Below are 25,853 nucleotides of genomic sequence, written 5' to 3' on the forward strand. Positions count from 1 at the left end.
GAGAGGCGATCCTGCCCCGCTATTCAGCACTGGTGAGGCCGCATCTGGAGCTGTGTCCAGTTTTGGGCTCCTCCGTACAACAGAGACGTGGAGCTTCTGGAGCAGATCCAGTGGAAGGCAACAAAGATAATTAAGAGGCCGGAGCATCTCTGTTATGAGGGAAGACTGAGGGAGCTGGACCTGTTCAGCCTTGGGAAGAGACAACTGGGAGGGGACTTCATCAATGTCTATAAGTATCTGAAGGAGGGAGGATGCCAAGAGGATGGAGCCAGGCTCTTCTCAGTGCTGTTAAGCAATAGGGTAAGAGGCAACAGGCAGAAACTGATTCACAAGAAGTTCCATTTGGATATGTGGAAGAACTGTACCGTGCAGGTGACCATGCACTGGGACAGACTGCCCAGAGAGGTTGTGGAGTCTCCCTTGCTGGAGATATTCAAGCACCACCTGGACACAGATGTGTGCTGTGTGCTCTGGAATGATCCTTCTTGAGCAGAGAGGTTGGACCAGATGACGCACTGTGGTGCCTCCCAACCTGACCCATTCTGTGATTTTGTGATTCTTTTGGCAGAATGGGAGGTCAGCAAACACCACAAGCCATCAGTCTCAGTGAGGGAGCTGACACAGCCCCACAGTGGGGGCACCTGGGCCGCCTTCCCTGTGATGTTACTGCTGACAGAATTCCTCAATTCACATGAGAACAGCCACTGGCTTTGGCTTCATCCCACATAACAAATCTGACCTCCTCAGAGGAGTTATCCACTTCTCTAGTGCTTTCTGGAGTGCAAGGGAAATTAAGAAAGGCTCTGGATGCTGCTTGAGGTGACCTGTGCCAAGGAACACATCCCCATCTCAAGATGCATCCTGTTTACAGTGGTGTTATAAGGAATGTTGTGGGGGTTTTTTTTGCCTCTTACAATGCAAGTTTCTGTTACGTTGAGCACCTGCGTAATTTGAATCCCTTTCAGGATTGCTCATCAACAGGGGAATTTGTTTCAGTCAGAAGCAGGGCCGATTCATTCCCACAGCCTCAAGCATAATCCCCGGCCTACTGGACACATTAAAACTGTGGCAGCGTGCCACCTGCTCCATTTATTCACTTGGGACTCAATGCTGCTTAGTCCCTGTCGAATGAGCTCTTTGTGCCACCTCCTGCGGTAATGTAAAAGGTCCCCCACAGGAATTTGTGCTATTCAGTGGAAGCTACAAAAGGGAGGGTTGTAAACACTCCGATTAGTGTTGGAGCACAGCGATATTGTCTGCAGCACCTATTACATAACCTCGCAACTTCCAGGCTCCCTCCTCCTCTCCAGAAGAAACAGTGTAACAGCAAGGGCTCATAGGCTATTTAACTTAACATCACAGCTAATGTGTTTCTTTTTTTGTTACATATAAAGGCCACCTTACTCCTGGCAGGAGAAGAGAGAAGGGTTAGTTCTGTAACATCCCGTAGTAACTGGAGATGGTCGTCCCGTGGATGTGAGGATCTCCACTTGAAGCGACAGTGGCCGGAGGCTCTCAGCTCTGAAGAATGTGTATTATTAGAGGCCACTGCCAACAAAAGTTCATGCACAATGGGCTCATCAGCTAATGAACCCAGAATGAATTTTCTCCCACATTTTGAGGACAAACAAGTGATTGTGTGCGGTGCTGTCTGTACCAGTTTACTGCCATGTGAAACAGATTTGGATGATTTCTGACTTGCAAAATTCATTGTGGTCTGGGGCCAAGTTACACAGACTGAGGCACTTTCTTACACCCTCAGCTTGCCCCACATTCACTCAGTAAATTCTTACTGCTTTAAAGACAAAGTGAAGCAAGGATTCTGAGGTGGCAAGCTCCCTGCTTGGAAAATCAGTCTCACTGATGTACCTGAGCTTCATAAAAGTAATAAAATAATAATGGAGGGGAGCTTCAGAAAGGGAAAGAAAAGGGAAAAGGCAGAGCTGTGTTAATTAATAATTCCTTCCTCCTCCTACTACTTCAAGAAAGCCAGTTCTGGAGTTGAGATTGTCTTGGACAAATGGGAGCCTACATGAGCTGTACCATTCTGGAATAGCTTCAGACATGCTCTGTAATTCTCCTTAGCAATAAAGGAATACACAGCAATCAAAAAGATTTAGCTTAGGAAAGAAATTAGTTGTCCACATACTGAAACAAACAAGTGGAACAATGAGAGCCTGAAGATACAACAAGAAAACCTGGAAGTAGTAAATTAGTTAATGCCTTTGGGGAAGAAAGTATGTTGTTCATAGAAGTTACCACAGAGCAGGAGAACAGAGCCAATAAAGGTGCATGATGCTGAACTCTGCCTTAGCAACTCCTATGAGCAGTATTATGGAGCCATAGAATCACAGAAGGCTTTGGAATAGAAGGGCCCTTAAAGACCATCTATTTCCAACCCCTCTGCCCTGGGCAGGAACATCTTCCCCTAGAACAGGTTGCTCAAAGCCAAATAATTCCAAGTTCTCTGTGGTAGGAAGAAAATTTATAAATTCTTAAGCAATGACAAGGGTATAAGAAAACTTGAGCCTTGGCCACCTTTACATCCTAGATGTACTTGTTTGAATCAGGTTTGCTCTGTTTCTAGGAAGATTTTGTGTCTAAGTGTGTTTTCCCATGCGAGTAGCACATATTTTAATGATGTACTGGTGATTTGGTGAAAGATCTCGTGCCAAGGGAATGTGTGAAAGGTGTTCCTTTTGCCAAGCCCAACAGACATTACCATCCAACAGGAAAATGTTAGGTTGTTGTTTGGCTCAGCAGGTGTCCCATCAGCATGGTCTGTCCTCTTCTCATTAAACTCCTCCCGGGCTACGAGTCTCCAGGCTTTCCCCATGAAGGTGGAAGTGCCAGCCATGGGACAGGGCACCATGGGTCACAGGGCTGGAGAGACCACAGTGTATCTGTGTGGGGTGGGTCTGTGTGTCACCGTGCCATTGCCAGCAAACTTCAAGTCACTCCAGCCAGCAGGATGAGGGGCTTGGAGCCAGCTATCACAATAGCCGTAATTTTGGGAGGGACACTGGAGTGACCATAGATATATCATTAAAGATGCAACAGGCGTTCTTATATTTATTTTTTTGGAATTAGATGTGAAATACATTAAGCATACTAAAAGAAAGCTAAGAACCTTATGGAATGACAGGAAAGCAATGTCACATTATGACCTTTGTACTCAAGTGTCTGTAAGGAAAAACAAACTTCAAAAACCGGAACAAAAACCCAAACCCCAAAGCAACTAAACAAAAACTTTTTACTTTTAAAGAAAGAATAACAAAAGGCCCTCCACCCCTTTTCAGTCAGACCCCCAACACACTAGGGCATCTGGCCACAAGAAATTTGTATAATTTCTTACTATATGAATTCCCTCTTTGCTTCCCTTTACATTCAATTATTTACAATTCTGTCCCAAAGGACAGTGATAAAAGTGGCCAATGCTTTACCTGGAGAACATTCCTAACTAAAAGAAGTTTTAAAAACATGTTCTTATGTAGGTGATGGTTTGCTGGTTATCCAGACATAGGGTGAAATAAGAGACCCCAAAATAAATGGTGATTTTTTCCTGCAAAATTAATAAGACTAAATAAACAACTTTCTAAAATGGTTAGGTTTTTCAGAAAGAACATTCTGAGTATTTATCATTTATGGACAGAAAAATACTTCAAAGTAACACTTTTAGGTATGGAAAAAAACTGCTGGAAAGGTAATTCTCAGTATTATTCTATCCATCTAGATCAGTAACTTTTGTAATATGCTTCCTGGTAATGTTTCCCTGAGAAACTCTTGAGAAAGAACACATGAGAACCAGTAATGTCTTTTTATTAAAATACCTCTTAAAAGCACTCATCATCATAAAATACACTGGGTGTTGCTGCATGACATTTGTGTACACACACCACTTTCAGCAAACTCTAGACAGCATCAGGAATTACAAAAAGTAAGGCAAGCCCCAGAAGGTGTGCACTACCTTCTCTCAGGCCACTACAGAGAACTGTGTTTACATTTTTATGCCATTCCCCCCAGCATTTCCTGGGACACCTGTTAGGTCGCTCCCCCATCCCTCCCGCCCCCACTTGATTTGACCTCACAGCAAAATTCTGAGGATGTAAGTGGAGACAGTGTCACAGATCCATGGGGCAGCAGGTGCCTCACCAGAAACATCAGCCCTCTTCCTCCCCCAAGAGGATTCTGAGCTACCCTCATCTTTCCAATAATTTAAGACTGCAAAAATCCGAAGCATGCTAATGACCCCCTGCTTGCTTGATTGCTACATGTCTCCTGTCTGGGTCAGGAACACGGATGCATCACCCTCCAGCTACAAACAGTCACAGTTACTCTTAACATATTCTGCCTCTCCATTCATTTTAAGAAAAAAATATAGCAGAAAAAAATATAACATGAATTGTAAAATATAGGAAGAACAACTCCTCCATTATAAGCTGTTTTTCTATTTTTGTCTATGATCTTTTATCACTTAACTGTAACTTTAAAGTATGAAGACATTCCATAATCCACTAGTTCAAAACAATAACATTCATCTTTCAAGTACATCTTTATAGCTGAAAAAGACACTGAAGAAAGTAACATTATTTAACGAGAGTAGATTTTTCTTTTATTATTATCATCATCATTATTATTATTATTCCATCCTATTGAAAGAACTGTATCATGAAAAAAAATTGAAAAAAACATTCAGGAAAATTTTTCAACAAAATAAATGTAATATGACTGCTTTCATGTGTACATGGTACAGATAGACAGGTGTAACTAGAAAACAGTTTAATCCCTCTAGCTGAGGTTAATGAGAGAAAAATGAATAGTCAATAGTTCCTTTTTGTGTTTGCATATGCATATATGCATAAAAAATTGAAGGAGTTAAAACCTACATTATTATAAATACAAAAAGCTGATCATTAACTACTCATACCCTTTATTCTTGTACTTAGTACCATTATCAGTGGACACCTTAAATCGGTCATAGTAACTGCTATGTAACTGTCAACATATAAAAACTCTTACTTAGAAAAATGCACAATGTTCTATAATCAGAGCACTTTGCCTTTGCAGACACATATTCCCTTCTTCACTGACAAAAATTTGTGGGGAAAAGAAGAAGAAATTAATTAATAATAAAAATGTTTTGGAATAAATATTCACAGGAAATTACTAAATGGGAACATTCTTGCTGCCAGCTGCCCAGCTGGTAGACCTGTACCACTTGCTTGTTCCTGTCATTTCATTCTTTATTCTTTTAGTCATTAAATCCATCATAGCCTTTCATGTTTCCTTTACTGGACTAAATGTTCAGGGTGTAACAGCCCTAGAGAACAGTGCAACCGGTGGGAAATGCAATGGCACTTACCAGCTTTATTTTGGGATCTAAGAGAAGACTGAAAAGATTAATTTGTGTAACACATAAATTATGCATCATAGGCCCCAATGAAAAGAGAGCAGGGCACATCAAACTTGGAGGAAAAGTATCCCACACATGGTGTTTTGCTGGGCAGCCCTTCTAAGAAGTTAGGATTTTATCCATGACAGCCCATTCTTTGAACTTGAAGAGAAAGCACGAATTTTAATTTTCCTCCAAATATCACTTCCACAATAAAAGCTAACCTTAAAAACTGGAAGGTAATAAAGTTAAAAAACAAAACCAGAAACCCAATCCCAAAAAACCCAGCCCCTAAACAACATCCACCCTCCCTCCAACCTAGCAGCCATTTATTTATTTGTTGAATTTAGATAATGAAAGTCTCATCACCGTATTCTAAAAGTTTCCCTACTCTAAACTACAAGATAGAGTACTATGTTCTGAAAACCAGTATAGACAATACTTTCAAATCAAAGGAAAACAATCAGAACAGTAATGATGAGCATGACTGTACCATTTGAGCAGAAACAGAGAAAAACAAGTTTAAAACATAGTGTTTAAACATTTACTAGTTAGCCTTGCTTATATGAATTAAAAAAAAAAAGAAAACAAAGAAAAAAAAGGAAAAAGTTCTCTGATTTTATACATCCTCTTTTCAACCAGGTACATTTAATTGCAACCAGCAGGCACTCCACCAAAATGCAGAATTTGCAATCCCAGTCTCTTTAACTGAGAGAGATTACTTTGGCCTCAGTATTGCTATATTCCAATTTCCCTGCTTCAGAACATGCAGTTCATACATTTGACAGTTTTACTGCCATAGTCGATGCATTCTGGCCCAATGCACTCACAGCAGGCGTTGTGAAACCATCGGTATTTGGAAGCTCCCATGGACTCGCAAGAGATCTTGCACTGATGTATTGACATGCAGTCATCAAAGTACACCACAGTACACATGTGTTCTAAACCAAGAGGGGAAAAAAATTGGTTTAAAAGGTCTTAAAGTGTTTTTAAAGGTTAGTTAGGAATTAGTTAAATGAGCAGCTGTAGAAGTATGATTGCAAACCGACAGGACTGTGAGGCATAAGGAAAAAAAGGTGACAGTAAAAGAACAGAGGCAAGGCAGAGACAAGGTAAAATCTATCAGCTTCAAATTTTCAGCATCTACAACTCAACCTGTTGTCTGATCTCCTGGATTAATTTACTTCTATATTCACAGGCAAGAATGTTTTTAAGTTTTTTCCCCCAGTTACAAGAGTGTAAGGATGAGCTCTGGCAAAATTGCAAGCAGGAATGTGTCCTCTGAAGGTAATATGCTACCACAAAACACTTCAGGTTTAGAGAAGTTATTTTAAAAAACCATCAAAACCCACTTATTTGGATGTAAATGTTTCTTTCACCCCCACCCCCACCCCAAACTCCACAATGATCTTTAGCCAGAAAAAATCACGGACCTAAAGAATCCTTTTTTCATCAGCATGAAACTGCACACCTTTTTCTCCCTTTTTTTTTTAGCAACACCACCAGCTTTACTACTAATCTTAAGAAACCCCTTCTGCCTAAGTGTTGACTTTGTGCTTCTAACACCCATGCAATTACTTGAAATGCTAAGAAGTTTGGTGCTGCAACATCAAAATGGAGCTAAGGCATTCACCACAACTATAAATAAAACCATTCCCCCTTCAGTCCACTGTCACCATCACATTTTCTGAAAAATCCCCTTGCCCAAGATTCTTCACCTGGGAAGATGAGAAGCCTCAGAGAAAAAGGAAAATAATGTGATCTCATTTGCTTCTCCTGTTTTTTGCTCCTTTGGAATGTGGTTTGGAGATTGTTTATCCAACAGGTGATTGTTTCGTTGGTTTCATGTGAATTGTTTTGCCTTAATGGCCAATCACGGTCAGGCTGTGTCGGGACTCTGGAAGGAGTCACCAGTTTTCATTAGTATCTTTCTAGCCTTCTGTCTGTATCCTTTCTCTATTCTTTAGTATAGTTTAGTTTAGTATTCTTTAATATAATATAGCATCATAAAATAATAAATTAGCCTTCTAAGAACATGGAGTCATATTCATAATTTCCTTCCAACAATGGAGGTCCTCAGAAAATACCACAGTCCACTTCCAATTCTTCAAGCTGGCAGATTCCACCACCTTTCTTCTGTACTGACCAGGTGATTATACCATAAAACTTTGTTCATCCTCCAAAGGACCACGATTACATAATATTTACCCAGAGCATAACTTGGCAGACTCTGGGGAGAGCACAACTGGCAGCTGTCTGCAAACAGGAATGTCTCCCTCACGCAGATCAGACCAGCTTGTGAGCAGGAGATGTCAAAGGGCTTTCTAGCCTATTACTACTCATGGTGCACCTGGGAGAAACCCACTGATTTACATTCCAATGTGGATTAGAAAAATGTAATCCAAACTTAAATAGTAAATCAAGACAGTGGGTTTGGTTTGGTTTTTTTTAATGACTGATTTTCATCACTGTCAAATTATTATGCTACTACCAAAACAGCTGCAAGAAGGTCAGAGGATGTGCTGCCAGCCCACTGAGAGCAACAGAGTATTCACTGCCTTGGTCAGGCTCCAAACTGATGTATATGCCTTGCAGACACCAGATACAATGCAACAGGCAATAGGGATCTTGGGTAGGAGAGGCAGACCCAGAGCTGAAGCAGTTTCTCCTCCCAGAAAAGCTGTGCTGCAGTTGTCAAAAAAATCTTGCAGTACCTGAAGTACTGCAGGAAACATCAACAAAGTCCACTGTGGCTGTGTAAGTCCTGTCCCATTCTTGGCATTCTGTTTCTATAAGCCTTAATAATATATCCTGAGGCAAAGCAACCAGAGGAATAGAGTTCTCAGAGAACAAAATCTCTACCTGAAAACAACCAACGTATCTACAGCTTCAGTAAGGATGTTTGATTCACAGAGAGGAAGAGGAAAGAGCTGAACAGAAGTATGGTAGCATGTGCAGAGTGATAGGTGTACACCTAAAGTGCTCAGCCAAAGCTGAAAAGTAGTAGGGAGGTGCAGCCACCACAACCTCAAAGGCAAGAAGGCAGAGGCCAGACGGAGCTCCAACTTCTGTGGGGAATGCACAAGGACTTGGCAGCATTTCATCACCAGTGATAAAAAGTTCAGATTGCCATGGTCCCAAGAAGAAGCACACACCTAGAAGTCCCAGATAGCCCCAGGTATCTATTCCATTCACTCCTCACAGGAAGTTTTTAGTGGAAGGGTAGGGATGAGAAAGCAGGAGCAAGTCTCCAGACAGTATCCTCATTCCCATCAGTCATCCAAGTCAGTGCTGGGGCTCAAGCACAAGAGCCTTACAGAAGCCTCTGTTGCACATTACTCATACTCTTTATATCCTTTTGCTTAATCTCTATTCAGTCCTTTGATTAGTTTTCAGTAGTTTTCTACTGAAGTGTTACTACATTAAGTTTGACCTTAAATTCCACAGTCTTAGAAGGTGTCAGCTGGAGGCACAGAGCCTCTCCCTTGAAACAGGCAATCCTGGCTAATCTCGAAAGATTTCTTCCTGCAAAATCACCTTTTGGGATGCCATCTCCAGCTGACTGACTTAGTCTCTGGATAAGCCTGAGAAGACAAAATGATTCATGGCTATCTCCAGATTGGAGTGAAACAGCTCTTCAAAGGAAGCAACCATCCAAGGGGTTGCCAGAATGCTCACTATCTGTTGATCATGACACTCCAACTTGCAACACACAAAGGGAAGCCTAAGGTAGGTCAGGGAAGTTGTCAGGAAAGCTGTGCACACTCTGAGGTGTGCTAACTTCTCCCAGCACTTACAGACTGTCTCCACACCAGAGAATGTCCAGTCCCTTCTGTGTAAGGAGACATCTGTGCTCACCTTCATGCTAACCTCATCTCTGACAGCCTCAGCAGTGTTAGTACTGCTTCACAAGTCCTGGTGAAGGCTATCAGCTAATGCCTGCAGAAATGAAACAAGTCAAGGGGATTAGGTTCTTGAGGACAAGCACAAAAATGCTGCAAAAGGGAGAGAGCAGACTGCATGTGGCAGGCCAGAGCCAGCAGTAGATCCATCTGGTCCCAAGCACCTCTTGTAAGCAGCTGAAGGATGTGCTCCATGTATATGCTACCAAATTGTTTCTGATGCCTTGTTCACTGAAAGACCTGCCAGGTCTGAACAAGTCAGATTGTCCAGGGAGCAATTTGTTTATCATAGGGCACTCATGATCCCCTCCTCTGCAATGCCTCTGTGCTCATGTGGAGGCTGAATTACTGAAAGCAGGAGTTCCTCCCCTCAAGCACTAAATCCTGCTCTATAGACTGCAAAAAGAGAGCTACACAGGGGAAAAAAATACATACCTACAGGCTCAGCTGGGACCTGGGAGAGTACTTAAACTCTTTCACAAAGCTAATTACCGAGTCATCACTTGGGTCCCTCAGTATAGATAAAAACAATATTACTTAGTGCAGTAACAGCTTTCTCATTTGCATTTTGCCAATTTTCACACCCTAAGGATGACAGACTGCAGATGCAGGGAGGGAGAAGGATGCAGCAGTAAACTTTTTTTCCTGGAACACTAATTTCTCACCTTTTCCCCCCTCACACTTCATACTCAGTGAAGGTTGTGTAGGAGAGACAATAATCAAGTCTAAATTAAAAGTGAACAGAAGAAACTACTAGGCTTTGCTATAAAACTATCAGCATTGGTGTAATATAGAAAAATTTAGCAACTCAGAGAACCTTCCCAGTTGATGATAATTTGCTGTACGGGATCTTTGAAGTTATATGTGTTGTGTAACTTCAGTTGTCTGCTGGCCACTTTATTGGTAGTTCTAAAAGTTCTTTAAAAAGGTAACTGTCCATCCAGCAGTCATACCATTTTGTCATAGAACAGCCTGGGTTGGAAGGGACCTTAAAGATCATCTAGTTCCAACCCCACTGCTGTTGGCAGGGATACACCTTCCACTAGGAAAAACACTAGTCTAGTGCAGTAGTGAGAAGAGGGGAAAACAAGAGCAAGGAGACTAACCTGCAACTGCTTATGCACAATCCATTTACATAATCTACTACTTCTGGACAAGTCAATTTTATGTCAATCAATTTATAAAAAGAAACATTAAAAAAAAAATCTTCCTGGACTACCTACAGAGGTAGATGTCTCCTCACTGGAATTGTAACTCTCCTCTCCCTGTTGCACTGGAGAGGAGCAGAATTGCAGACCAGACACCATCCCCTGTGTCACCAAGCAATGTAAGTCAGAAACCCTTAACTACAGCACAGATTTTGTTTTATCAATTGCCAAAAAATTATCTAGTTCCCCTCTCCCTCTCGCCAACATCCTGTCATCATCTGAAACAACTAAGCTTATTGAAATCTCTGAGTTTAAATCACAGTTCAGAGCTCTGAGGGTATCAGCTAGAAGTACAGCAAAGAGAATGAAGTACAAATGTAGCTCCAGATTAGTAACCATCGCAATTCTCTCTGAAGTAGAGGCTCAAGTGCCAGAAACAACTGATACAAAGAGCTCCAGCAGCTCCAGCAGCGCGCGCATAACTTTGGCAGCTAAAACATTACAAGTCAGTTCACAGGAGGAAAGGGAAGACATTCATTAGGAAAATAACAGGGAAGTTCAAGGACTGGTGTCTGGGTTCAGAGTAGGCTGGGGCGAGAAAGGAATTCTTTATATCCCACCGCACCCCACCTCCTCCCGGATCCACAGCCGCCCTCCCTGGTGGTGGCTCCACGCCACTCAGGCACAAAGCTCGTGGTTCCTGTGGCTGGTGCTGCTTTTCCTGGCACTCACCCAGAACTGCATCAAGCAAGTCTGGCACCCTGGGCCAGCTTAATGGTGATCCCTGCAAGAACGCGCCGGAAAGCTGAAATCAGAGCTGTGTTACACTACGTGACAAGGGGTATCTGTAAGCAGAGCCTTTCCAAATTTTGGAATGCATTCCAGAAGACAGCACAGAGACCACTGTCCCCCTACAAAATCTACCTCTCATTAGCCCCTCTCCCTTAAGAGGCCATGCCATTGGCTGCTGCCAGCACACCATGTTGGAGGGAAGCATGCAAGGAGGCACAGAAGAACCACAAAATGGAGGAGGCACAGCACTGTAAAGGAAACATAAAGCCTCTGTGTTCCTGCTCACAGGAATATTCTTTCAAATCCCTGATTGTCACAGCCTCGAAGACAACTGCTTAGCAAGTCACCTTAAGGGTATCTCCGTTTGACTTTTGAGAAAGCAGAGCACTGCAAAGTTATCTACACTGTGACCAAGAAAAGAGACCCTTCAGCAGGCTTACGTATTTAGATACTTAAAAGTATGGGAATACGATGTGGAAAGTAATCCTCTATCTTTTCCAGTTCTTCACTGGTCACTAAGATGGAGAAGGCACAGCAAACGATTACAAGAACAGGCTCTGACATTTATTTCTGTTTTAAGTGTCTGCTGGGGCCTGAAAGCCAGTGGCATTTGGTAACTATTTCCAAATATAACTGTTGTTTTTGGACTGTCATCATTCCAGTAAGAGCTCTCTCAGCCTAATCTCTAATATGTTCCTAGCAAAAGAAATGAAGGGGACTTTTGACTAAGAAAAAATGGCAGTTTTATGTATTTGTCTGTGTTGTTGAACTCAAAACTGCTCCACACCCTTGAGATGCAATTCAAATTCTAAATTTAATCCAAAACTATCATTCGCCCATCCTGTTGGTACAGTAGTAAAGGACTGTCAGGGAACAGCCATCTGGATTGCAGTACCTAAGTACAGTGGGATATATTCAAGGCTGTACTAAACATAATTTTTTCTCCCTGAGTTTAATTTATAATTGTAAGTACTGTAGTCTTTGTACACAGGGCTTTTTGTGGCTTTCCATTTTACATGACTTTGTACATTATTCTCATAATGCCAAGCAAGCATTTTAATAACATCAAAGACATATGAATGAGATGCTTTCTGCCCATCTGGTTTCCTAGTTCTGGAATTAATTTATTTTTCTAATGTGCCTTAGCCAAAGGAAATTAGAAAAGTTGCCATTATGGTTCCATTTAATCAGCAGCAGTCCTACTCAGAAACACAACTAGGTCACTGGTTCACACTGGTATGGAAAAGCAGCATGTCCATCAATTAGGGTATCTTTTATTGATAAGATAAAAGGGCCATCACAACAGCAACATATGGGTTACGAATATTTAAAGTGTACGTTGGGAAGGAAGCAAAACATTAATTGCACTAATAAATCAGATGCTCTTTTTCCCCTATTAAGCAGCAGTTCCACTATGAACTGTTTATGAGATTCTTTAAAGTCTGACGTAATGATTTGCAGGGAAAAGTGTTTCAGGTTTAGTATGGAAACCAAGAAACAGACAGTGGTTTTTTTATACCACTGTCAACACCAACTCAAAGTTCTCATCTTTCTCCCTCCCAACCACAGCAAACAGTATCCTGAAGTCTGTCCTCTAAATGGAAGGAAATAATATAAAAAACTTAATATGAAATAGGAGGAATGAATCTCTAAGTTGAACCCCTACCACCAAGTTACTTATTTTGAAGACAGTCTGTCACATATCCTTCCTTCATCAATGCTTCTAATCTTGCTTAGGTTTACTATTAATCCTGGATTTCATACAAAACATCCCTCTAAAGATTTCAAGTTATGCCAGCTCAGATGAAATAAATAAACAACTGTTCCAGATATAAGAGCTTATGGCATATCTTAAGCCATGTTTCAGTTGTCTACTTCTGCACCTATGTGTAATTTGGATTCAGTTTCTGGTCTGTCCTGTCTCCTAAGATACAGGTAACAGTTTCTAGGTCAGAGAACACTCCGTGCCAGTGCACATGAAACAACATGAACAAACTGCCTCATGCCACAGGAGTAATTCTAGAGATAAACTCACGTGGTTCATTGTCTCCTAAGAACCTCAGTCATTTTAAAACCATCTTCCATGTTCCTCAACATCTTTGCCTTACTCCTTCTGTTATGTCATGCCCAAAATTAGGCTGAACCTTTCACACATTCTTATGGGAAAAGAAGAAGCAAGTATAGAGAAGAGTAGGACATGCACTGAGAAGGCTCCTGAAAGAGACAAGAGGAGATGCTAGGGATTTAGACACTACGCTCATTACCTTTGTCACTGGAGTAAGGTGTGTGGACATTGTTGTTTGGAACAGAGACGTTCTGATGCTGTGGCTGGTTCACTGTTTCTAAAAAGGAGACGAGGTTCTCATGGTGTGACAGTTCTTCTGCCACAGGGAAGGAAACAATATTCCAATTCAGCTGAGTATCCCCTTCTGTCAGTGCCCGGAAAAGGGAAGGAATTGGTTCATGCAACTCCTCAACAGTGCTCTTGGATGTTGGAGGTGTGTCACTGTAATTGCGAGGATTGCACATACCTGCAGAGGAAACAAACAGTAAATCACACAGAACTCCCCGAAGTCTTCTTGAAACAGGTAGGAATGTTTGGAGAACTAAAATTGCTTCTTTTTTTGCTGAACAGAACAGAACTCTTTCGTATCTATCCTACTCTCAGCCCAATAGCAGAAGTGCTATCAAATACAGCAGGACAAGTTTTCCATAACAGCAGGTTTTGGATTGTTCAGACTTCTACAAAACACACCTGTGACTTGTGGAAAGAAAAACCTCATCTAAACAGCACTTTTCTTCCCTGTCAGCGTTACAGCTTAGAAAATGGAGGGTTCAGTGGAAGGTTTGATTTCCCTGGGAGAAGAGATTATACAAAGCACATATAATCAATAGGAGCATAAACCTGGAATGCAAGGTTAGGACTGAAGAAAGGGACTATCTTAACGAGTCTGAGGTATGTGAAACTTTTGATCACAATTCAAGTATTCCATCTCATCTGCTGCAGCAGTGCACTAGATCTTTTTAGTCATCTGTCAGAGATACAAAGATCACTATCAGGACAGAGCATGAGTCTGAATTACTTTACTTGTGTAGAGACAGCCAAGATGAACCTCATTTTGCTACTTAGCTGGAGGGGCCACAACAAGCAAAATACTCATTTCTAGGTTACCTCTTCCTTATTTTTCAATATCTTCTGCAGTATCTTTTTTGAAACCTTGTAATCTTTTTTCACTTTGCAAATTCCTACAAAATGTTTTTGTGATATGCAATGCCAGTTCCAGTTTTTTGTTAACCATTTAAACACTAATATTTATTACTGGCAATTAAACTGAAGGGTATTTCAATTTAAGTCCAATCAGTGGAAACTACCAAGATTAAAAAGAAAATTTGTATCTGCATAGGTATTTTAAACTCAGGAGTGATAAAACACTGTTAGAAGTCACCTGTCAACAGACAGGCAAATCCATTTTCCTCATGTGCATCTGGATATAATTTTGGGTAATTTCACAGACACAGGTTTAGACAGCTACAGCTGCAAAGCTCACCAATTCCTGAAGTATTAAAGTCTTATGAGACATGAATGTTTAAAGTCTACCTGCCTCATACAACCAGAGAAGTATCTCCTGCCCCACAGATCCACTAGGGCTCTGGCTTCACAAATAATTGTGTTTAACTAGAGCCTTATACAAACCCATAATCTTCTCAACCTAAGTAGATGGATTACCACAGTGAACAAAGCAGAGGGAAGTTTGTCAACGGTGATTAGCATGAGATCCAGCAAATCTTAAGCAAGTGGTTAGCATTACCAGCATTTGGTAATAGGAACGCTCCACAACAGTCTGCTCCTATTAAAAGGTGAGCCAAGTACAGAGTAGGAAAAAAAATAAGCCTCTTTTCCAAACAACACCAAGTCATAATAAAATATAATTCCACTTACACAAACACCCTACTGTACATGATTGTTTTCCTGCTCCTCTCAATTAGGTTTGTTCTTTGCAGACCTTTCTAGACTCACTGCTTTAATAAAAAATTTCTATCCCTTCCTTACCACCCTTTAATAAGCACTAATACTAACAATGCTTTAACAAGCACTGTATTAACCATACAATTGCAAGAGAGGATGACCACCTGAAAATCAGTTAGGAAGATATCAAACCAGGAAAGAGTTTTGTACAGATATATCAAGGGATGTATGCTTTAGTTGATGTCATTGTATTAATGACATCATTAATAAATTTCACTGATAAAAATGACACACAAGGGAAAAAAAATAACATCAAGATTGTTTACCAAAATCCTGCAGAATCTATACAAGTTTGTGTGCATATCAATGAGTATTACCTTAAGATGGTACCAAAAAATCATTGCTTATAGTTTAATGGGTAAGTGCTCATCCACAAAGATCCTTCACTCTTACTGTTTTTAAAAGCATTTGAATTATAATAATATTTTAATATAGTATATATTGGTTAAAAAGAAAATTGGTTAAAAGGTTAAAAAGAAAATTTAAAAAAGTTTAACTTATGAGCAACCTGTAAGGATCAAACATGTCTACACTACCACTTTGGAGTGGATGAGAAGATGCAGAAATGGGCTATTAAAATTATGGAAGCAGATAAACCTTTACACAAGGGACTAGAAGAGCTTAACTCAAAGGGAATGGGGGACTTGGTGCTGTTTTCAGTCCTCCAGCATGTTTTTCCCTGTCAGAGAAGGGAGAGAACCTACACAAAACATGGGGGTATCAACTGAGCACTAGTACAGTTAGTGGGGGAGGATAGGAGGTAATTCCTGTCCTTGAGGCAGACATGACCTTAAAGACACAACAATCTATCTGCTTTTACATTAGACATGAGCAGCTTATAAAGAAACTTAAAATATCAGCTCAGGCATCAGCAAAGAACTCTGTCTAGGGAGTCAGGTATGGCATGTATTCCCGTTTCCTTATTTGAATAAGGCTACAGCAAGGATGATCCTACACTGAAGAGAAGAAGAATAGGACCATGCCATAGAATCCAAAAGGCCTGAGGCACACAAAGAACCATCAGGAGAAATTTTAGTTTACTCAGTACTGGGAAACTGGGCCTGAAACCTTGTTAGCTCCTCTCCAGAAAAACACTATGGGAAAGAGCCGCAGAACAGTGAGTCACCTGCAGATTTATGAAAAGAAGCTCGTGTGGGGACTTCACAATCCCAAGAGGTAGGTCCTTCTTCTCCCTAGAGATCAGTACTCTATGCCTTGCTTTCTACAGCAGATAATGGTTCTAAATTAGGGAAATAACTTGCACTGAAAATGGGAATTTTGACACTAATGACCTTCATGAATTCAGAGAAAACTGACCTAGAAAAGCTGAGAGCAGGTACAACACTCAAGATGCATCGCTTTCATTGAAGCCAGGATTTTGGATGGCAGCACAGGGAGATTTACAACAACCATAGGAAGATGAATGTTACATATAAAACAAGAAACAGAACTAGAATGCAACCTTCTCAAGCTGGGACAGCACTCACTTGCAAAGATTTGGGCACTCTGAACACCACCTGTCAGCAGCAATGTGTTCTTTTTAAGATAGTCATGTAGTCCTACAGTAAAACTTTGTCTGCTTCTTTCTCACCCTTCACAAAGAGCTATTTTTGTAAATAAAAGAACAGTGGAAACACTGGGCCATGCATATTTACTAGTAGTCCCAACTCAATCCTAAAGGTGTCCCAGTGCTGTACCTGTCAATGCACCCTTTATAGGTAGAAACCTTCAGAAATACAGAAACAGAAACAGCATCCAACCCCACTGGGGAGTTACCTCAAGATGACAATTCAAACAGGAATTTTATGTTTGAGAGACAAAATTAATAATCAGCTATGATGACATTTAACAAGCAATACCTGGACTACTGCCACCCCCAGCTCCACAGAGCAGACACAGCCCTCAGATGTTTGGGTCTCCACAGTAATTTATTCCATACTCACACTACTAAGGTGCTTAAAGCACAGATTCTGTCCCAGTGTTTTACTCCTATTTTAAGACTGTGAGCTCAGCATGTGGCAGGAGAAAGCAATGTAAAAAAAAAGCAGGAATTCTCCCCAAAAATGCAAACTTACCCACACAGTCACAGCACTCATCCCAAAGTGTGCCCAGGCAGAGCATACACTCCTTACAGCAGGAACAGTTCCCTTCCCCAGGGCGGCACTGACACAGCTCCTGGAATCAACAGACACTCATTACACCGCAGCAATCCCAGATGTAAAATAACTACACAGCAGAGTGATTTTTCCTCAAGCCACAACTCAAATTAGGGCATTAAAAAAGCTTAGTACACTAATACAGCGAGTAAACGGTGAAACAACTCCAGCCAAAAACCAATCCAAGTTTACAAAAGCATCTTTTGCAAGTTTGCTTTTTTTTTCCCTTAAAGGTGACATTCTGAAGAGAAATCTGAAGGAAGCATTTAAAAGACAAAAAATCCTATTCATGGGAAAGGTGTGTGCACTTCTGTGCACGTGCATGCCTAAATCTACAAGTTCTTTGAATGCTTTCCCATCACAACAGGAAACTTGGAGACAGATGCTTCTTTATATATAAATAGTGACCGTACATTATAATTTAACTAAAAAAGAAAGCTACTATAAGCCACATGTGCCCACTCAAGACTTGCATGATGTCTACCATCACACCTATCCCTGGACTCCAAGAGGAACTTACCCATTTAAGCCATCTGACCACAGGATTTTCTGCATCTCCAAACACTTGTTACACATTGCTCTCTATTTGCAACATTAGTGACCAGATTTTCCCCCCTTCCCAGCCACCCCAGGTCTAGATGATTCATTTTTGCCATTATGAAAACAACCTTATGCTTCATCCCTCCAAACTGACACCTTGGGATACCTATGAGACTTCTGGAGCCTCTAGAAAGTGAAATGACCTATACAAGTACTTTTCTTTAACCATTAATAACCTAAAAAGATGGAAAAAGGTGTGGAAACAAAGACAAATATTTGTCCTCATACTACCTAAACCCAAAAGCTCTGGTTTAGCAGTCCTGCTGGAGACACACACTTGTGGACTCAAAGCATGGAAAAAGCTGACAGGGATGAAGAAAATCTAAAAACCAGGCGGTCTCCTTCCCTCTAACTCAAATCCATACTAGTAACTCCAGTTTGGCCAAAAGACTGCAGCTGCATGACAATAATTCACAGCCTTGAATTACATCATAGCGCAAAACACAGACTGGCCAAGAAGTCCCTTTGGTTGTCCTGTGTAAGGATTTGGTTTTGATGACGTCTGTCTAACTATCACATTACACACAACTGGGGAGAAAACAAATCCCGTTACTGGAAACACTGACCACGGGATCGTTCCACCCCCGGCTTTACTGGAAGGGCCATCGGCAAATCTGTTACACACCAGGCCAGGGGGGACACTATGCCCATCCCCGCTCTTTGATCCCATTATCCAGAGGCAGAGGAGGGACACACTGCAGGAGACGCTCATGGACAGGAGAGAAGGGCAGGAAGGAGGTTTGGTTTGAAATTCTCCTATCCTGGAGTCTCCACCCATGGTTCCACTCCAGCTGGGTCAGGGGCACCTCTCTTTACATTGGTGGCAGGCACCAATGTCACCTGCAAAATGAGGTTTCTTTCTGAAGCACCTTGGGAAAAGCTCAAATTGGGCAAAATTCCACTTTTAAAATAATTCTTTCCTTGCTATTGTTAAGAAGCACAAGGTAGGGGAGAAAGAGGCATTTTTATAACAGATGTCAGGAACAGGTTTGCAAGGCACAGCAAGGTGCAGTCTTGAACCTGATTGTGACTCCTGCTCTCTCTTTACTCTGCAAAACTGGCCACTGCAAATATCCACAGCCTGTTGGGCTGCACAGTGGCCAGCCCTCGCTCACACCAACTCACATGGGCACACAGAGGACCAAGGAGAGCCCTTCAGAGAGGGAGGCCAGAGCAAAGTCTGTACAGGGACAGGCCCCCAGAGCACAGCAAATGGAGCTGCAAGGCTCCCAGGCCCCTACTAAGGCTGAACAAGCCCTAGAATGTGCTGCAGACAAGCTACAATGTACTAATGCAGTATAAATCCACTGATCCCTTATTTTTCCATTCACTTCATCCCAGATCACAAGTCATCTTATATCCAGCAAAGAAACAAAATTCACCAGCTATTGGTTGATACATAATGCTGAGAAACGCTGTTGCCTGTAGAGTTTATTGTGACCTGTTTGCCCCACTGACTGATGGACAGCGAACCCCTGCTCCATACACGTCTGCAATAGGCAGCCCTTGCAAGTATTGAATTTTTATTTACAGAGTGGAAAACTACTAAGATTTATTACTTTTTCATCATCAAAATTTATGAATGGCACCTATCACTGTTTCCACACAAACTGTGCTGTTTCCAAGCAAAAGATGAAAACAGGCCAATTAACAAAATATGCACATTTTTCCACCACAGGAGACACCACAAACTTAGAAAGACAACTTACATGAGTTAATGATACATTTCTAAAATATTTATCTTACCATTTGATAAACAGATTTTGTCAGCCTTTAGAATAAAAAGCCTGAATAGAACAACTTTAAAAATAACCACGAGTTTAGCATTAAAAATATCCAATTTATTCCTCAACAGTAAAACCGGGCAAACAACTTTTACATTTTAAAGACACCAACAGGCCAGCATGTGGGAGGAGACAATTCTCACTAAACCATTAAATGTAATGCATGAATAGAAACCAGAAAGTTCACTAAACTAAAGTTGTTTTGGTTTTATGGAAGAGCATTCTTAGAGAATTAAATGTAACCTTAAATTCTGCACTTGCAACCTGTTAATAAAAAATTCTGCCTAGCATCTATATGTGTAAGCACTGACTTGGGGCCAGCACAATTACACCTACCAGTATTGTAACAAGTTTGTTTTCACAGGAAGGGCTCATGAGCTGTGCAATGTTTAAGGGTTTTTTGTCGCTGTTTGAGGGTTTTTGTTTGTTTGTTTGGTTTTTTATTATTATTTCTTTATTTTTAAGTTGGAGGGAGAGGAAGGAAGAAAGAACAACCTAATTAATTAGTCTTCTGCCACTTTGGGGCAATAACTGTAAGTTTTTCCATATATCTGTTTGCACATCCATGGTTTCCTTAACCAGTTTTGAGTCCTCCTGCCTGACTCATCCACACTGGATAGTGGTAGAGGATACATCTTTTAAAAAGAATGCTTACATGAGATGTGGGTGAAAGCAAGGCAGAATAAGGAACATTCCTGGTTGATAGCTGGGGGTGGTGAGGTGTCAGTGGAAGAAAATATTACTCATCAGTCAACTTGGCAACTTCCCAAGCTGAACTACTGAAGGTGCATCAATGTATTTTGCTAGGCAAGAAATAAGCCTCACAGTTTAAAAATACAGTACTAAGTAGGGAGTAGGCATGTTTGTACAATAAAGATATTCCTGCTCCAGAGAGCAAACAAAAATTTTTAGAAGATGTTAAACATCTGAGTTTTTTCCAAAGCTTTCCTGAAATTCCAGAGACTATTTTCTTGGTGCAGGGAGAAGCAGGACCTGAAGGCATTGGGAACCTCTCTGCAAACTGGAAGGGGGAGTGAAAGAGAGCTTTTTTCCCTAGAACAGTTTAATAACAGAAAATCTCCTGGAAGTGAAGCAACCAGAACTGTTTTGTTAACCCAGCCGGGTTACGTACTGCAGCTACAATCCACACTGGAAGTAATTTTTAGATGCTGAAGCCCTGAAGTTAAGGAGTGGCATTTATTTCATACCAGAGGGCTAAATTTTCTTGGAAATCCTTTCAGGCTGACAAGTTTGTACACAGGATTAACAGGAGGCAAAAAAGACAGATGAAAAGAGATTTTAATTGGAATGATACCACACTAGCTGAGGTAGCTGCAGGTCTGTAAAGTTCAGGAGAGAAAATCTTGTTTTCTCCGCAAAACAACCTCTCTTAGAAGGCTCGTGAAACCATGCCTGAATTATAACACCATTTGTTTCCTATGCACAGCAGCAGTTTAAAGCACTGTTGCAGATAAGGCAGCAAAGCTCAGCTTCCAGCCCAACACTGACATTCCACCCGAGCCTGACTCCTGCCAGGAGCTCTGCACCTCAAGAGCCAACCTGGGACTTGCCTCAAACCCTTTTGCTATGAACAATTGTGGGAATGTCTCATCCTCAATGTTTCTGCCTTCAAGGATTTCCTCCATGTTGCAAGGACACAATATGCCCTCCCCCCCACCCAGTGAGGGCCTTTTCATCTCCTCCACACATGGAAACATCAAAACAACCCACGGGCCAAGCCAACAGCAGATGTGCTCAATAAACACTGCAGCACATGCTCCCTGTGCACCCAGGGCTCCACCTGGAATGCACAGCAACAATGGATCACAGACTCCAGTCCCAGTCCCAGGGACATGGGAAAGAGCTACAGCCAGAGCCTTGAAGGGCCAAACTAATTGTGTGGACTCACTCTCTACACTCCCAAGTCTTGCCCACAACTCTCTCAACAGCTACAGGAAGCCACAAAGTTTCTTAGCGAAGGCTGAGCTTATGTAGAGAGATGCCTCAAGCTATTTTCTTCCAGGCCTTTGCTTATGGAAAAAGAGGAGCACCAATAAAGCTAGGGCCCAGGATGCAAAGGGAAAGCTGAATCCATGGGAGTTGTTGATCTCATGCACTGTTCTGGATCTAACAAAATAAATATTTATGTAGGGACCACCCTTAAGCAGAGGAGCTCCTAAGGAGTGGCAGTAATGACTGTACAGACTTCTAGCCATGCTGGCAAAAACATTTATGTTAACCGTATGCTTTTTGAGAAAGCAGGTCTCTTGTCCCTCTGTCTCCAGGACAGACAGCCTCCCTTTCTGCACACTGATGCAGATGACAAACACTCACCATCTGTTTGCCCCCCCACTTGTCTCTGAGTGACATTATCTGGGTTTCAAGATAGGGATTTTGCTAAACTTGAACAGTGATAAAAGTCAGTGAGGGAAAAATGTCATGTGATATTCAAGCAACTTCCCTCAACATAGTATTTTATTTAAAAGTCCAGATTCCTCCAAAAGAGTTTAGAGGGGAAAAAAAAGTGCATGGATATACTCTACTTGCATATCTATCCAGGACAGAACGTGCATTTCATATGCCAGTGCAGCACTTCTGCCACAACAGCACTGAAGTTTTAAAACAAAGAAAAAAGCCAAGAAGAAAGATGACAATTGCTTTAAGTCAAAGCTTTAGGATATCTTCCTGTCCACAATCAGACTAGTCTGACCTGATCTGTTCTTCTATAAAGAATGAATACTGACTGGTAAGTCAGGCCTGTGTGCAGGAAGACAGCAGCCAGATGGTGAAAGCAAACAGTGTAATTCCCTTGCAACTGCACACAACTCACATGGCCTAGGCCACTTTAGGGTCTCAGAGAATTCCATGTGATTTTGATTTTAGGGAAATGCTTTAAAAGGGACTCCACATCACCTGTACAAAGTAAGAGAGAACACACCACAAGTCAAGCAGTTCAGTGGTTTCTCTGTATGCACAGGGCTGTGTTGCTACAGAGATGCCAACATAATCCAAGGAAAGCACAGTTGTACGAGCCATTTCCATGCACTGCTGAACCTCAGCCATTTATTGCCAGCTGAGTAAGAGTAAGGACTCTGGTAGCATTAACTCCACCCCTCCTGGGCTGTGGTCTATCCAGACTAGCTCATAAAAATAAAATTTAAATGCTCGCTGTCTCAAGCTTGACTCGATAAGAGATGATTTCTCAAGGAGGAGATATCTGTTCTTTCACAGATGGTGGGCTCCATCAGTGGCACCAGAAAAGGAAACACATCTTCCCTGTTGTCCCCTTTGCTTACAGAGAAACTAGCAGCAGATCAACAGCTTCCAGGACTGAAATCCAGCACCTGAGCCAATAACTTTCCCCTGAATCAACAAATCTGTACCACTGGATTTACTATTTAAGTGCCACGTACATTCAACACCACAATTAGCATGTTACTTCTTACAGGTTTCAATCCTGGAGCAGATTTTAAAAAATGCAAGAGAAGGGGCTCACAAGTGCATCGGTTTGTCACAGTGCACAATGTCCAACATGCCAGCAAAACCACTGGAGTTCTGTTTGAAAAGGTAAAAATCAAAAGCCTCGTTCTTGCTCCTCTTTTTAACAACTCCACAGATTGTGGTGAGGCTGGAAGAAGCAGCAATTTCTTTTTTTTTACTTTTAAAGCAAAGGCAGTGCTGAACCCAGAAAGACGGTTCAGCCTACAGTCAGTCTTCATTCCACAGAAAGGATTTGTGAATCTGGCAAGTGTTTTATTTGTAACCCAGACAAATTTTAGACAGAAGTCAGCAAAATGAAGTAAACATGGAAATGCTTGAGGCCACTTCTGCATCTCTTTTCAGGCTGTGACCATGCATTTACAGTAAGCACACTCACATCTTACTGCCATATGATGTTGATGCTCTCTGTTATTGCCTTTCCAATCTACAAAGAGGCAGTAGGAAACAGTTGCTTTTAAAAAAGCTGCAGCTGACCACATGAAGCCTCCTTTCTCAGTCTGGAGTCAAGAAGCATGCTCTGTTTACCATGACTAAAAAAATACTTGGTAGCTACCAGAACTGCTTGTTGTTTTGCTAGAGAAGGCCCTTTTGTTCTGCTGTACACATCTCTTAACTCCTGCTTTAAGAAGAGCAACCTGCTCTCACTCTCTTTCTTTCACAGTACAGACATGCAGTGAGCCAAAAGCAGCGTCTGAATTTAACATCCATTTCCTACCAGTTCAGCTTATAAGTGTTTGGTTTGGTTTTTAGGCATCTTTTAATTCACCGTACAAACCTGATGCTATGGAGAGCATCAGGCGTCAACTCCTGACCCTCTGCTAGAGACTTAACGACCTGGACAAATTGAAAGTTAAGGGCAACATCTCAGACAGATATAGTCCTTGGCTTGAAAAAGTTTCAATTAAAAAATCCCCAAAAGCATGTCCATATAAATATGCACTTGGTATTCTCTGTCTATAAAATGGTTGTAAATCTGCACTTATATGGGTAAGAGATCAAACCAACCTCTTTACAGAGGTTGTGTTACTACTTAACATAAAATGCCAGTTATGTGTATCTTTTCAGGAGGCAGTTTCAGGGCTGTTTCCTGCCCACTGGAAAGCAGATGGAGGACGCAGGACTCGTACCTGTATCAGGCATTTGCTGACGTCGCTGGCACACAGAGCCTTGTTGCAGCCTGTTGATGATGGGATCCACAGCAGGAACAGAAGGACAGTGACTGTGGGCGCTGTGATGTACTGTGACCTCATGTTTCCTGCAGGTGAGCAATTTTCACAAGTACTTCAACCAGCACTGAAACAAGAACCAGCGACTGAAAAGGCTGTTGGAGCCCAAGTTAAATTCCATTCCATTCCCCCTTTTCCATTCCTTCAATAAATATTAATATTTTTAAAAAATGCAAACTGGGGTACTTTACAGTGAACCCAACCCCTCCTCCTCCAGCTATCTTGTTTGTACAAAGCTTTCTGCTATTGCCCCTTTGGATTAAAACTGCAATAAACTTGAGGTGAGCAATCTCAAGTTTGCAGCATCAAATATGACATCCTATGATAAAAACTGCCTCAGATGAGACAACCCACCAAAGGAGACCTAATTTTGTAAATGCCCAAAGCAGGAAGATGGGTTTTGTGTAGTATCTCCTCAGGCTAAGGTACACACAGGTCTGTAGGGCCAAGGCCACATAGGAACCTTTTACAACAAGGTAAGTTGCCCCTGTCATCTTTAATGCAGACAGGCAGCTGTTTTCACATGGACTCTTAGATGTCACACAGGCTATCAACCCAATCACAGAGTTGTTAACTTCTTTTTTAAAAATCTACAGACACCAATATTAAAAAAAAAGTACCAGACACTTTGAACAACGTAACTTTCAAAAGCCAAGCAAGTGTCTGAGGTCAACCAGAGACGACAAGCATCTGCTACATCAAACAGACAGGAACCGGGTTTGTTCAAAGCATTCCACCTTTCTCCCTTTGTGAAAACCCAGCCTGTCGGCAGGTGGTATTTGCCACAAATATATCACGATTAGCAGCGTGCCACTCAGTTTTTACTTGTGCTTTGCATGTGAGCCCGGCCAAAAGAGGACCTATTGCACCAGGCACTGTACCAATATATAATAAAAGGCAGCCCATGTTTGGGCAAGCTTACAGTGAGCCTGTATTGTTCTCCTAAGAGAGAAAGAATGCTAATGGAGCACTGGATTGCTTTCTTTTGGTATCTAGAAATGTTTTTCTGTTTTATGAACTACAAAACCCAACACCCTCAACGAACAAAAAAGTGGAAAATGAAGGCACGATCTGGACATTCAAAGTCTGTGTCCGATTAGTCCTTCTTACAATGGTTGTTAAATGCCTCCGAATCTCGCTGTGCTGGGCACGCCGCCATCTGTACCAAGTTCTGCTGGGGATACCCCCCTGCAAGACGCGGGGGCACGCACGGAGAACACGGGATCTTTTCCCCCACCGCTTTCCCTCCCTGCCATCCGGAGCCAAGGACGCTTCCTTCCAGCAGCCGCAGCCGCCGGCCCGGACCCGGCGCCGGCGGGGGGCGG

At 41.8% G+C, this 25,853-nt stretch overlaps 1 protein-coding gene across 1 annotated transcript; it reads right to left on the bottom strand.

Annotated features, from left to right (window-relative positions):
• Nucleotides 1-3,798: 3,798 nt before the first annotated feature.
• Nucleotides 3,799-24,592, bottom strand: TWSG1 (twisted gastrulation BMP signaling modulator 1). The gene is made up of 4 exons (XM_005423350.2): nucleotides 24,430-24,592; nucleotides 17,337-17,436; nucleotides 13,499-13,765; nucleotides 3,799-6,333 (listed from the first exon to the last, which is right to left on the bottom strand). Exons 1-4 carry the CDS (start codon nucleotides 24,550-24,552, stop codon nucleotides 6,152-6,154), a joined length of 672 nt encoding a protein of 223 aa, XP_005423407.1. The 5' UTR covers nucleotides 24,553-24,592; the 3' UTR covers nucleotides 3,799-6,151.
• Between the last annotated feature and the right edge of the window lie 1,261 nt (nucleotides 24,593-25,853).

Source organism: Geospiza fortis, unplaced genomic scaffold, assembly GCF_000277835.1.
Source record: "Geospiza fortis unplaced genomic scaffold, GeoFor_1.0 scaffold100, whole genome shotgun sequence".
NCBI lineage: Eukaryota > Metazoa > Chordata > Aves > Passeriformes > Thraupidae > Geospiza > Geospiza fortis.

Coding starts and splice junctions, on each gene's coding strand:
- TWSG1 (XM_005423350.2), bottom strand. CDS start 24,552: ATGAGGTCACAGTACATCACAGCGCCCACAGTCACTGTCCTTCTGTTC. Junction 17,437..24,429: donor TCAGCAAATGCCTGATACAG/GTACGAGTCCTG, acceptor TGTTGATTCCAG/GAGCTGTGTCAGTGCCGCCC. Junction 13,766..17,336: donor TGAGTGCTGTGACTGTGTGG/GTAAGTTTGCAT, acceptor TTTCCTCTGCAG/GTATGTGCAATCCTCGCAAT.